Below are 15,013 nucleotides of genomic sequence, written 5' to 3' on the forward strand. Positions count from 1 at the left end.
TACTATTCTACAAAATCTGTTTCAAATTGTGGCAAACACAAACATAGAAACCAGATGGTCATTACTATGGTGCTAGTAAAAGTGACCTTTAGGACCTAAAGAAATGGACTTTAGTCTAAAATATCCCTGGGGAGATATGTCAGCAAAAAAGGAATAACAATGCACTGATAATTCCTTTAGACAAGTGATTTCCACACTTGATTCTACATTAGAGTCACCAGGGAAAGTGTGAAAAATGATGATGCCCAGTTTAAAATATCTGAGATGGGTCTAGACATTGGCATCTTTTAAGGCTTCCTAGGCGATTATAATGTATATCTAATGTCATAGAACAATAATTATTAAATTTTAGTTAACATTTTAAAATATCTGGATAATTTGTTAACAAGGCAGATTCTTGGGGCCAACTGTAGTACTCACATCTATTGATCAGCCCTGGGATTTCTTTGGACGGAATGATGCTCAAGCTGAAACTCCAGTACTTTGGCCACCTCATGTGAAGAGTTGACTCATTGGAAAAGACTGATGCTGGGAGAGATTGGGGGCAGGAGGAGAAGGGGACGACAGAGGATGAGATGGCTGGATGGCATCACTGACTCGATGGACGTGAGTCTGAGTGAACTCTGGGAGTTGGTGATGGACAGGGAGGCCTGGCATGCTGTGATTCATGGGATTGCAAAGAGTCAGACACGACTGAGTGACTGAACTGAACTGAACTCACTGATAGTGTCCAAAAATCTGCACCTCTAAAAAATAAGTCCTTAAGTGCTTGGGGTCATTGCATTATACTTAGATCTTGATTGCTATAGCTGCTTGTGATGCCAGTCAAGTCGTGATAGCAGCCAAGCCCAGGTGTCCCCTGCTGCCTGGAGCTGGCCAAACCTCCATGGAACTGCTTGGTTTTCTTTGCAAGCTCTGAACTCTTCTTATTTCACTTATGCCCTTTCACAACTGTCTAGATAACTCATCATCTGACATTCAGCTTGCTAACTTACCCATGGAATTTCTCAAATCCTCCAAGCTCCCTCTGTCCCTGTGTTTCCATGTGATTTTGTTACTGTTTTGTAAATCTTAGTATTCTTATCTATGTTTTCCATGAAACACTAAATTCCTTGAGATGACCAGCTGTGAGTTGCTCATTTTTATAGTTCTCACACCTGCCTCAATTCCTTATCATTGGGTGCTCTCAAAACTCCAAGTGTAATAGACAAAATCTTTTAAATAATTATAATATGTTGTGAAATATTCTCTCTCAATGATAAATGCAATATGCCATAGCAATCCAGATTTTTTCATCTGTAAATTAATTTACTCATGACATTTCTTCTTCCCCACAATTAGCATGAATAATTCAGAGGAGGCTATATTCTGACTAGTTGTGAATAAGAAGTTCACATGCAGTTGACTCAATTTTCCAAGCTATTGGAGAGGAACACAAGCAGATAATCCAAAAATCACTTATGTTTGTGTTTGGAATACGTTTGGCATTTCCTGGGGAATAATAAATGTGGCTTATGATCTAGGAATTTCTAATATTTCATACAAAAATTTGAAACCATATCTGTAAGATCTGATTCTCCAGAAGCCAGAAATTGCCCTCCTGTTTAGTCCTCCACACACTACCCATATGGCCTGCTTTCCTGAGAATTTCTCTAGGCGTAAGGGAACCTATTTATTGAAATAAAAAGGAACAAAAATAGGGTTAGTATTTGTGGTGTGCTTTGTGTTTTAATGTAGGACTCCTACCCCTCAAAGGTAGTGCTCTTTTCTTTCCACACATAAAAGAATATCCTGTTTATAGAAAGCCCAGAGATAAATCCACGCACATATGGACACCTTATCTTTGACAAAGGAGGCAAGAATATACAATGGATTAAAGACAATCTCTTTAACAAGTGGTGCTGGGAAATCTGGTCAACCACTTGTAAAAGAATGAAACTAGAACACTTTCTAACACCATATACAAAAATAAACTCAAAATGGATTAAAGATCTCAATGTAAGACCAGAAACTATAAAACTCCTAGAGGAGAACATAGGCAAAACACTCTCTGACATACATCACAGCAGGATCCTCTATGACCCACCTCCCAGAATATTGGAAATAAAAGCAAAAATAAACAAATGGGACCTAATTAAACTTAAAAGCTTCTGTACATCAAAGGAAACTATTAGCAAGGTGAAAAGACAGCCTTCAGAATGGGAGAAAATAATAGCAAATGAAGCAACCGACAAACAACTAATCTCAAAAATATACAAGCAACTCCTACAGCTCAACTCCAGAAAAATAAATGACCCAATCAAAAAATGGGCCAAAGATCTAAATAGACATTTCTCCAAAGAAGACATACAGATGGCTAACAAACACATGAAAAGATGCTCAACATCACTCATTATCAGAGAAATGCAAATCACAACCACTATGAGATACCATTTCACACCAGTCAGAATGGCTGCGATCCAAAAGTCTACAAATAATAAATGCTGGAGAGGGTGTGGAGAAAAGGGAACCCTCTTACACTGTTGGTGGGAATGCAAACTAGTACAGCCACTATGGAGAACAGTGTGGAGATTCCTTAAAAAACTGGAAATAGAACTGCCTTATGATCCAGCAATCCCATTGCTGGGCATACACACTGAGGAAACCAGAAGGGAAAGAGACACGTGTACCCCAATGTTCATCGCAGCACTGTTTATAATAGCCAGGACATGGAAACAACCTAGATGTCCATCAGCAGATGAATGGATAAGAAAGCAGTGGTACATATACACAATGGAGTATTACTCAGCCATGAAAAAGAATACATTTGAATCAGTTCTAATGAGGTGGATGAAACTGGAGCCTATTATACAGAGTGAAGTAAGTCAGAAAGAAAAACACCAATACAGTATACTAACGCATATATATGGAATTTAGAAAGATGGTAACGATAACCCTGTATACGAGACAGCAAAAGAGACACTGATGTATAGAACAGGCTTATGGACTCTGTGGGAGAGGGAGAGGGTGGGAAGATTTGGGAGAATGGCATTGAAACATGTGAAATGTCATGTATGAAACGAGATGCCAGTCCAGGTTCAATGCACGATGCTGGATGCTTGGGGCTGGTGCACTGGGACGACCCAGAGGGATGGTATGGGGAGGGAGGAGGGAGGAGGGTTCAGGATGGGGAACACATGTATAATTTTTTTTAAATTAAAATTGAATAAAAAAAATAGAAAAAAATAAAATAAAATAAAATCATGAAAAAAAAAAAAAGAATATCCTGTTTATGTCAACAAAAGAGTTAATGAAGCAAAATAGTTTGTGATACACTTAAGACCTTGAATGCAAGCTAAAAGAATCAGGGGTAATTTCTTGAAATGATATAGTGGATTTATATTTTTACCCATAAATATTTAGCCATTTATAAAAATATATATGTTTTTTTTTTTTTCAAAAAGAATTTTAGGAGCTCTTACAAATTGGGCAGTTTAACTTTCTTCAACATAAGTACTCAGTAGAAAAACACTGTAAATTTACAACAACATCCAGATTAGAATTAGTTACCATAGTTTCTACTAGAAGCATAAAAAAAAAAAAAATTCTTTTTTTTTATAAATGGCTAAATATTTATGGGTAAAAATATAAATCCACTATATCATTTCATGAAATTACCCCTGATTCTTTTACCTTGCATTCAAGGTCTTAAGTGTATCACAAACTATTTTGCTTCATTAACTCTTTTGTTGACATAAACAGGATATTCTTTTACGTGTGGAAAGAAAAGAGCACTACCTTTGAGGGGTAGGAGTCCTACATTAAAACACAAAGCACACCACAAATACTAACCCTATTTTTTTCCTTTTTATTTCAATAAATAGCTTCCCTTCTCTCATCTCTTTATATATGACTTCCCTGGTGGCTCAGATGGTAAAGCGTCTGTCTACAATGCGGGAGACCTGAGTTCGATCCCTGGGTTGGGAAGATCCCCTGGAGAAGGAAATGGCAATCCACTCCAGGACTATTGCCTGGAAAATCCCATGGACAGAGGAGCCTGGTAGGCTACAGTCCATGGGGTCGCCAAGAGTCAGACACGACTGAGCGACTTCACTTTCTTTCTTCTTTTTTTCATCTCTTTATATGATAGTGATATATTTTTAAAAATTTATAAAGTCTACAAAGAAGTAACTAAAATATCTTCCTTAAATCTCTGACTTTCATTGTGGATATGATCAGGCGTCTCTCTGGCAGTTACTTTCTCTCCCTTATTGGGCATATATAGGGTTCTGGGTACACAGAAGCCAAGTAGCAAAATCATATCTTGTAATTGGTTTGGAGAACTTAAAAAAAAGTTGATCTACTCAGAGGAAAACTGGGAATTTTTAGTCAATACCTAAGATGGCAAACACTCTCCCTTTGGAGTAACAGGAAAAGCACACGTGTATCCAGTTGCAGTTGGCAACCATCTGGTTACCTCAAACTGACAGATTCTTGGTGAAATCTTTTAGTCATCAAATCAAGCTATCCTTGAAGGCAGTCCTCCTCTAGGCTTTTTAGTTGTGTTAACTACTATCTATTTTGTACAACAGTTCAGTCAGTTCAGTTGCTCAGTCGTATCTGACTCTTTCGACCCCATGGACTGCAGCATGCCAGACTTCCCTATCGGTCACCAACTCCTGGAGCTTGCTCAAATTCATGCCCATCAAGTTGGCAATGCCATCCAACCATCTCATTCCTCTGTCGTCCCCTTCTCCTCCTGCTTTCAATCTTTCCCAGCATCAGGGTCTTTTCCAATAAGTCAGTTCTTTGCATCAGGTGGCCAAAGTATTGGAGTTTCAGCCTCAGCATCAGTCCTTCATATGAATATTCAGGACTGAGTTCCTTTAGGACTGACTTTGTACAACAGGCGACTTTCAGCACTTCCCTGAACTTCCTACTCCATCCAGTAGCCTGACCACATGACTCATGAGGTAAAATGAGTGATGTGGCAGAATCATGGAGTGCACTTAGGTAGGGCAGCTTGTGCTTGTACCATTACAGCTAGTCTCAGAGGGTACCGTTATTCCATCCCTGGTCCTGGAATCAGAGGACCCATGGAAAAGTTCCTCTGCCTAGAGTAAGAATGCAGATACAGTTAACATTAATGAGGAAGAAACACTTGTTATAGTAAGTCATTGAAAGTTGGGGTGGTTTGTTATTTTAGTAAAGCTGACTAATACTCTGAGGCACAGGAGCAAGTGTTGTTGTAAAATGTGTTGTAGAATAAAGAAAAGAAAAAAGTCCTGTGCCATTTAGAAAACATTTTCTGCATTTCTCTGGCTGTATAAAGGACATAATACTGGTTGTTTTTTTCCTTATGTGACTAACATCTTACAGAACCTGGGTTACCTTGTATCTTCATTTTTGCTAACTGTGGGGAAGAAGAAATCACATGAACAAATCAAATTACAGATAAGTAACAAAATCTATATTAATATGGCACTTTAAGTCCATCCTGTGGTAGGAGAAACCCTACTGTATATTATTTAATGAATCTCAAACTGGACTGTTGATTTCTTAGAAACAGGTACTATTCTAGGGACTAAACCTGTAGAGATTAAGATGACATACTTGTTGACATCAAAGAGGTCAGAGTAGGTTGTCTTATTGTTGTTTAGACATTGGGACCTGCAGTGAGACTACTGTGATGTACGAGATTGAAACACCTGTGAAAGAATATGGCATACTATATCTGTTTAGAAAAGCCAGGAAATTCCAAGAGAATCCAAATGCTAAACAATAAAAGAAAAGCTATCAAAACAGGGGCAGGGGCCAGCCTATGCAAAGTTAGGCAGTCATTAAATAATTCCACAGGCAAATGTGGGATGACAGGGAGGAACAGACATGAGCCCAACCATAGCAGACTTTATAATACTAAGGAACTGGCCTTTGTTCTTTACATAATAACATATCACTGAAGGAATATTATCAAAATGCTGACATGGACAGAATTTAGTTTTGCAAATATCTCTTTTTTGGGGGGGGAGAATGAAGAAAAAAATCTAGTATCACTAGTAAGAGGACTTTGAAAGTTATCTGTATTAGTGTGGGTAAGAAAGGCTAAGACATTGCATTAAAAGCGACAGCTGTGGGACAGAAGAGTAAACTTTTTTTAAAGGTATACTGCTGAGTTTTGTGAGAGTTGAGGTAGAAGTCACTTTCCTTAGCCAAGTAGGTATACAGAAAGTTATGTCAGATATTTTGATTAAAAAAGTGTGAAATAGCCCAAGGCAATGATTTTGGACTTGAGACTAAGAGAGGATATCATTTATTATCTCTCTGGTCTTAACTGTTAATTTTTTATGTCTTAGCTTCTCCCTTATAAAATAGATACAATAAAGTATCTTTCTTATAAGGCTGTAGTGACAGTGAAATAATATGGAGGATAAAAATATTTTAACCTTCTGATCCATATAAGGGATTTATAATATTTTGGTCATATCTTTCCTCCACTAATTCTTATTAATTCTAGAACATCAGGTACAAGAGGAAATATGGGAGATTTGGGATGAAAAATGGGGAGAGAGACAATTTCAATTTGAAAATCTAGACTCTGATTTTTTGTAAGATACTCATATGGAAGTATCTAGTAGGTAGCTAGCAATTCAAGGATATATCTAGCAGGTGATAATTTAAAAGAGACATAAAAGAAGGTACTGATGGGAAGTAGGGCATATTAAAATTGATGTCATAGTTGTACATGACATTGCCAGAGACAGTGTATAGAAATAAGAAGGGAAGAGGGACCCCAGTAAAGAAGGGACCCCCAAAAAGGATACTGAGAAGGAGCAACCTGGCAGTGAGTGAGTGAGTGGGTAACCAGCATTAAATAGTGTTTTATAAAGCAAGGAAGGTGTTTTTAAAAGAAAGGATTTAATTATAGATAAATAGGTAGAAGGATATAATATGTTGAAAGGATCAGATGTAGACAATTACAGAGACGTTAGATTGAAAGATGTTCCATGAATTAAGCAGTGAATTAAAAGTGATCAAATAGGGAAGAGTAATTTAAGATTGTTCTTTTCAGACCATCAAGGGTAAAGGGAAGGAGACTGTAAAGACTCCTGCTTGCCTGCTCAGTCGCCTCAGTCGTGTCCAACTCTTTGCGACCCCATGGGCTGTTGCCTGTCAGGCTCCTCTGTTGCCTGTCCACGGGGATGCTCCAGGCAAGAATACTGGAGTAGGTTGCCAAGACCTTTTCCAGGGGATCTTCCCCACCCCAGGATCCAACGGATGTCTCATATCTCCTGCATTGGCAGACGGGTCCTTTATCACTTTATGGCCTCGGAAGAAGCCCATAAAGATGCCTAGTTGCATCCTTTATATCAGCTTTGTCCTTTTCATTGAGGCACAGAACTCTTATATGATTGATCACAGTATCATGCCCAGTTTAATACCGGACATAAAAAAAAATTCAAGCTTCTCCGCTTCCCCTCACCGATTGGGTGGCTAGTGAGTATGATTACACGCCATTGGGCGGGGCTTCCAGGGAGCCACTTAAAAAGGCTGCCTCAGCTGGGAGTCACGTCTTTTCCCCTTTCCGGTTCTACCCTCCTGAGATGGAGGTGAGATGGCAGAAGTCAGAGCAAGCACTGTGGGACCTTGGGAAAAAAAGTCAAGAGAATCTCAGGTACGTAAGCACTAGTATTCTTGAAATCCTGAATCAATGTCACCAATGGGTTACTACTGTTATGTGAGAAGAATAATTAAGTCCTGTGGTTGTAACTCTGTTTTTAGCAGCTAGATGCAATTGTAATTGTAAAATGACCAAGTATAATATCTAGGTGACATAAGGTGAAAAGAATATGTGTATATTCGAAGCAGTGACTTAAAATCCTCTTGAGATTATTTCCTTTATATTTTTACTATTCTTCCTTCAGTAAGGAACACTGAAAAATCATGATCTGCACTTAACAGATTACACCTGGTAACCTCATGAACACCTGGACCTGATTTAAATGACTTTAACCTGGTGATCTAATGGGAGTCCCTTTGGGAGGGATGGTCGAACGTAGGAGTAGATGCTCCTCATCACTAGGAAAGGCAAATTAAAACCAAAATGAAATATGTTAGGTATTCACTAGAAGGGCTAAAATTAAAAATACTGATAGTACCATAGGTTGGAGAGGATGGGGGCAACTGGACATCTTGTAAAATATGCAGTGACTCTAACACTTGGGAATAAAGTTTGGCAGATTTTTACAAAGTTAAACTACACTTACCATCAGTTCAGTTCAGTCACTCAGTTGTGTCCGACTCTTTGCAACCCCATGAATTGCAGCACGCCAAGCCTCCCTGTCCATTACCAACTCCCGGAGTTCACTCAGGCTCACGTCCATTGAGTCAGTGATGCCATCCAGCCATCTCATCCTCTGTCGTCCCCTTCTCCTCCTGCCCCCAATCCCTCCCAGCATCAGGGTCTTTTCCAATGAGTCAACTCTTCGCATCAGGTGGCCAAAGTACTGGAGTTTCAGCTTTAGCATCATTCCCTCCAAAGAAATCCCAGGGCTGATCTCCTTTAGAATGGACTGGTTGGATCTCCTTGCAGTCCAAGGGACTCTCAAGAGTCTTCTCCAACACCACAGTTCAAAAGCATCAATTCTTCGGCACTCAGCCTTCTTCACAGTCCAACTCTCACATCCATACATGACCACAGGAAAAACCATAGCCTTGATGAGATGGACTTTTGTTGGCAAAGTAATGTCTCTGCTTTTGAATATGCTATGTAGGTTGGTCATAACTTTCCTTCCAAGGAGTAAGCGTCTTTTAATTTCATGGCTGCAGTCACCATCTGCAGTGGTTTTGGAGCCCCCCAAAATAAAGTTTGACACTGTTTCCACTGTTTCCCCATCATAGGACCAAACAATTCTAGTTTTACGTATTTACCCAAGATACATGAGTGCATGTGTTTACACAAAGAGTTGTCCATAAACATACAGCTCTATTTATAATAGCCCCAAACAGGAAACAGTGCAAGTGTCCAGCACTAGGTAATGCATACATAATGGTGGTCCATCCTACAATGGGATACCCCTACACAATGCCCGAACACAGAGGAGGTGCTGATTCCAGCCCACTCCTAAGAGATGCAGGACTCTTCTATGGGAGACTGACTGGAGGATGCCCCTTTGACCTGGCCAAGGCTTTCTTGGGGTTGCACTGCGCTGTCTGAGTATTTCTCTACCCTCTCCTCCTGCCTTCTCATTTTATTCGCTTGTATCAGAGCTGCATTGGTCTACAGGTTCTCCACACCCTGGTTTCTTCCCTTTATCCTTCACATTATTTCCCCTAGATCTATTTAATGAGGAATTATCTCTTGGCATCTACTTCCTCTGGGATACAAATTAACATAATGAGTGCCTGAATCAGAGAGTAGAGGCATGAAGGAACTTTTGGGCGTGATGGAAAAATGTTTTAGGATTTATCACTGTGGTGGTTACATGGGTATATTCATTTGTTGAAAAGTGAGTTTATTTTATTCCTAAATAAAATTGACTTAGAAAAAATAATCCCAGTGGTACCATGGCTTACTGGTCAGGTCTGGTAGTGGTTAGATAACATGTTTTATACAGACTATAAGGCAAAGGGGATAAACAAAGACCCTGGTGTTGACAAAACACATTCCTCACTTATTTAGGAGTTGCCTTTGTAAATCTTTAGGAATCATAAATCTTTTAAAGTAAAGCCTATACCATTAGGTCATGTTGGTGACTTGCTCATATGTGGGTGTAAAAAATATTAAAAGCCCAAATGGCTATAGCAGGGGCAATATTTGAATGCAATAGAGAAATTACCATGAAGTAATGGCTTTATTAAAAAAAAAAAAAAGATAATGGTTCTAGAGGTAGCTTTTTAATCTGATAATTATTTTTCCTCGTAAATCTGGAATGGCTCCTGCATTTGTAACCACTCATGGTGCAGGGTGAGAGGATGTTCTGAGATAGCATCCAGCATATGTTACAAAACACAGATATTGGAGAGAAAAGGCAGCTCTAGCAGTCTTCAGGGTATTTAAATGCCCCTTCCCTGTGCATCTTTATCCCTCAGATTGTGATTTCAAGGAGCATGATGACAGGGCTTTATCCATTCTGTTTCTGGAATCACTAGGTCACTATGGGCAAGCAATACTTTTTCATTGAATAAATTATTAAAGAATAAATAACTTTTCATCACAACCCTCCTTCTCATGGGACAGTCTTTCAAGACATAAATTGCTCATTTTCTTCCAGAGAAACTCAGTGACAGAAACTATAATGACAGGGTTGTTTTATTGGTTGTATTTTTCTTCATTTTGTCATCTATTTATTTTACTGTCTATTTTGCCATCTATATATTTATTTTATTTGTCATCTATTCTAGCAAAGGTTTAGCCTTTGCTGGAAACTAAGGATCAAAAGAGGATACCCTATTGTATTTGAGGTCAGAAAGCTTTGTCTTCCAAAATCCTGAGTGGGCATGGTTTGATGTTTCATATAATTGAATTGCTGTGTTGCTCAATCTGAATGCAATCTTTTCAAGGTGACTTTACTATAGAAGAACAATTAGAGATGTCAAAATCCATCTGATGTAGAATTTTTCATTACATAGCTTTTAAAAAATCCATAGTGCCACAGTATGAAGAAAACAATAGTTCTCTTTTTTAAAAATAACCTTTAATTTTCAAGTACATTTTGACTTAGAGAAAAGTTGCAAAGATAATATAGAATTCTAGCTCCCCTGATGTTGACATCTTTCATTACTCTGGTATATTTATCACACTAAGATGACAACCTTGGTTTGTTACTATTAACTGAGCTACATACTTTATTCAGATTTCACTAGTTTTTTCCCTAAGGTCTGTTTTCTGCTCACTACATTTTGTCATCATATTGCCTCAGTTTCCTCCATATGTGATAGTTTCTCCAGCTTTCTTTTTTTTATTTTTTAATGAACTTGTCAGTTTTGAGGAGTACTTTGTAGAGCATCCTCCAGTATGGGTTTGTCTAATGTTTTTCTCTTTGTTAGACTAGGGTCACGGGCTTTTGGGAGCAAGACCAGAGAGGTGAATTCTCATCACATCATATCAGGCTACATGTTATTACCATGATTTATTAGTGATGATGCTAATCTTAATCATCTTGTTGAGGCAGTGCTCGCAAGGTTTTTCCACTTTGAGGTTAATTCCTCTCTTTGTTTTCCTTGCTCTAAGGACGCCAGTCACTCTGGGTAGCTCACACTTAAAAGTAGGGCATTTACACCCATGGCGGATTCATGTTGATGTACGGCAAAACCAATACCATATTGTAAAGTAATTAGCCTCCAATTAAAATAAATAAATTTAAATTAAAAAAAGAGAAAAAAAAAAAAAAGTAGGGCATGATTTAAGCTCCATTTCCTGGAAATGGGAGCATTCAAATAAATTATTTGAAATTCTTCATAAGACAGAATTGTCTCTTCCCCCTCCTTTGTTCATTACATCATTTATTGATATCTGTATGGACCTGAGATATGTATTGTATGCTTTGGATTATCATCCAATACTATTGTTTTTTTGTTTTTCAAATTATTGCAGTTCTGGCCATTTGGAACTCTTTCACTCCAGCTCCATTGACAGGCCCCAATCTTTTGTTCTCTGAGCACTTTTCTTATTTTCTGACCCTTTAAGATGCTCCTGATTCATCATGTCTGTTCCCTTCCTTGGCTCTAGAAACAGCCAGCTATTTCTCTGGTGAACTCTGGTCCTTTTCACTGGAGAATGGTATCAGAATCCAAGATCTGGACATGGGATAACTGGTATTTTTTTTAAGAGCACAATTATTGAAGTTCCAACAGCTACCAATATACCGTTATCTTTATTTATGCATAGTAGCATTGTATCTATTTATATCTAATATTTAGCTAAGGGAAGAATTTTGTTTTATGTATTAGATTATTGGGGTTCTATCTTACATTATTTTTCTTTTAGTTCAGTTTATTGTTTTATTTCCTTCTAACTTCTTATAAAATGTATGGAATTATGGATTATGGTAGGCATAGTTTTGGCAGCAAGAAATGTCTTATTTTGAAAATGAAGTTATTCTGGATTAATTTTCTCCCAGTAGAGTTACACTATGGCTGTTGTGCAGAGTTCATTGGTTTGAAGAGGCTTTTTACCTAGGTCTGTTTTATATTTTTGATATATAAAGATATTTTCATTTGGTGGATTAAACATATTTGGAGTTTTGTCCTCTTTTGTTCCTGCTGTTTTATCAGAGAAAGAGCTGATCTATTGCTCAGGAGTGGACTCGTGTTATTCAAGCTCGTAGAAAATGGATAAATTCCATAATTCTGTTTTATTTACAGTAAGAAATGCAGTGATAAGTGAACTGGGATGCTTGTATCAGATTCTTTCCTATCTAATGTCTATTTAGGAAGCAATAGTACATTCAGAAGCCTTTCTGGTGAGCATGGTTCAAAATAAGGGGAGTGTCACAATTTGCTCAGTTCTTTGAAGAACAGTTGCTTGTTTTCAACCCCCAAGTTTAAATTCTTCTCCGATTTAGACTTATTTCTCCTGGTGTTTTTGTGTGTTTTTGGTCTGATTTAAATCCTGAATCCAGGCTGGGGTATCTTGTCATACTCTGCTCTGCCCCTTGCCTAGTTAGGTTCTCTCAACATTGACCACAATCTTTGACTCTTTAAGTATATTTTTGGCCTCATGTAGGTTTGAATAGCAGCTCTGTCCTTCACTCTTTCAATGGAAATGAGTTTGAGCAAACTTGGGGAGATGGTAAAAGACGTAAGCCTGGCATGCTGCAGTCCATGCGGTTGTAAAGAGTCAGACACGACATAGTGACTGAACTTCCGAAATGTAACTTTGGCCTCCTACTGAGAAATGATCCTTGTCTATGTGCCTGGTTTTGACCTCATTAACTTGGAAAACAATGCCAGGATCCACAATCCTGGCTGTTGCAGCCATACCCCAACTTGGATCACTGAGTGTCATGCTGACCTCAGACAAATGATGTTTCTCATATTATATGTGATACAGGTAATGGAGTTAACTCTTCTTATTTTTGGAGGATCATAAGCACTTCTTGCCTGAAAAATCAGTAAAAAAAAAATTAGAAATTATGTTATTGTCAAGTTTATTTTTACATCTTAGAGATTTTGTGAAAAAAATTGAATATGGGTAAACCCAATAGTTACATTTATTAATTTTTAAAACAAGACAGTTATCTTCAATTCCTTTCCTTTTCATCTTTTCCAAGCTCACATAACTTCCAAAATGTTTGAGGTGATACTCTGGTTTCAGTTTTTATAGTTTGAAGATATTCAAGTGGGAAATGTGAAAATGTGTATTTTTAAATCAATGAACCATAGTAATAAGATCTACCCTTCAGGAATTGCCATAAGTATCAATGAGTTTATACATGTAAAGTGCTTCACTCAGTGCCTTGTACACAAAGGGTGTTATTAATTATCTGTTATTATTATTAAATTTCATATTTATAAAATGAATAGTTTGTACCATATGACCTACAATGTCCTTCAGTTCAGTCACTCAGTCATGTCCGACTCCTTGTAACCCCATGGACTGCAGCACGCCAGGCTTCCCTGTCCATCACCAACTCCCAGAGCCTACTCAAACTCATGTCCATTGAGTCAGTGATGCCATCCAATCATCTCATCCTCTGTCATCCCCTTCTCTTCACAACTTCAATCTTTCCCAGCATCAGGGTCTTTTCAAAAGGGTCAGTTCTTCACATCAGATGGCCAAAATATTGGAGTTTCAGCTTCACCATCAGTCCTTCCAATGAATATTCAGGACTGATTTTCTTCAGGATGGACTGGTTGGATCTCCTTGCTTTCCAAGGGACTCTCAAGAGTCTTCTCCAACACCACAGTTCAAAAGCATCAATTCTTCGGTTCTCAGCTTTCTTTATAGTCCAACTCTCACATGCATACATGCTGCTGCTAAGTCGCTTCAGTCGTGTCCGAGTCTGTGCGACCCCATAGACAGCAGCCCACCAGGCTCCCCTGTCCCTGGGATTCTCCAGGCAAGAGCACTGGAGTGGGTTGCCATTTCCTTCTCCAATGCATGAAAGTGAAAAGTGAAAGTGAATTCGCTCAGTTGTGTCCGACCCTCAGCGACCCCATGGACTGCAGCCCTTCAGGCTCCTCCGTCCATGGGATTTTCCAGGCAAGAGTACTGGAGTGGGGTGCCATTGCCTTCTCCAATGCATACATGACTACTGGAAAAAACCATAGCCTTGACTAGACAGACCTTTGTTGGCAAAGTAATGCCTCTGCTTTTTAATATGCTGTCTAGGTTGGTCATAACTTTCCTTCCAAGGAGTATCTTTTAATTTCATGGCTGCAGTCACCAACTGCAGTGATTTTGGAGCCCTCCCCCAAAAAAGTCAGCCACTGTTTCTACTGTTTCCCCATCTATTTGCCATGAAGTGATGGAACCGAATGCCATGATCTTAGTTTTCTGAATGGTGAGCTTTAAGCCAACTTTTTCACTCTCCTTTTTGACTTTCATCAAGAGACTCATTAGTTCTTTACTTTCTGCCATGAGGGTGGTGTCATCTGCGTATCTGAGGTTATTGATATTTCTCCCGGTAATCTTGATTCCAGCTTGTGTTTCATCCAGCCCAGCGTTTCTCATGATGTACTCTGCATATAAATTAAATAAGCAGGGTGAAAATATATAGCCTTGATGCACTCCTTTCTCAATTTGGAACTCGTCTATTGGTCCATGTCCAGTTCTAACTGTTGCTTCTTGACCTGCATACAGATTTTTCAGGAAGCAGGTCAGGTGGTCTAGAATTCCCATCTCTTCAAGAATTTTGCATAGTTTGTTGTGATCCACACAGTCAAAGGCTTTGGCATAGTCAGTAAAGCAGAAGTAGATATTTTTGTGGCACTCTCTTGCTTTTTTAATGATCCAGTGGATGTTGGCAATTTGATATCTGGTTCCTCTACCTTTTCTAAAATCATCTTGAACGTCTAAAAGTTCACAGTTCTC

At 38.6% G+C, this 15,013-nt stretch overlaps 1 protein-coding gene across 1 annotated transcript in view; it reads left to right on the plus strand.

Annotated features, from left to right (window-relative positions):
- Positions 1–7,457: 7,457 nt before the first annotated feature.
- LOC147370956 (uncharacterized) overlaps positions 7,458–15,013 on the plus strand; it is a 103,293-nt gene continuing 95,737 nt past the window's right edge. The window contains exon 1 of the mRNA XM_086406482.1: positions 7,458–7,651. Within this exon, the coding sequence (XP_086262608.1) occupies positions 7,581–7,651 (71 nt within the window). The 5' untranslated portion in view covers positions 7,458–7,580. The remainder of the gene's footprint in view (positions 7,652–15,013) is intronic.

Source organism: Bos grunniens, chromosome 6 (assembly GCF_055505025.1).
Source record: "Bos grunniens cultivar Pamir isolate PY7600 chromosome 6, Bosgru_T2T1.0, whole genome shotgun sequence".
Classification (NCBI taxonomy): domain Eukaryota; kingdom Metazoa; phylum Chordata; class Mammalia; order Artiodactyla; family Bovidae; genus Bos; species Bos grunniens.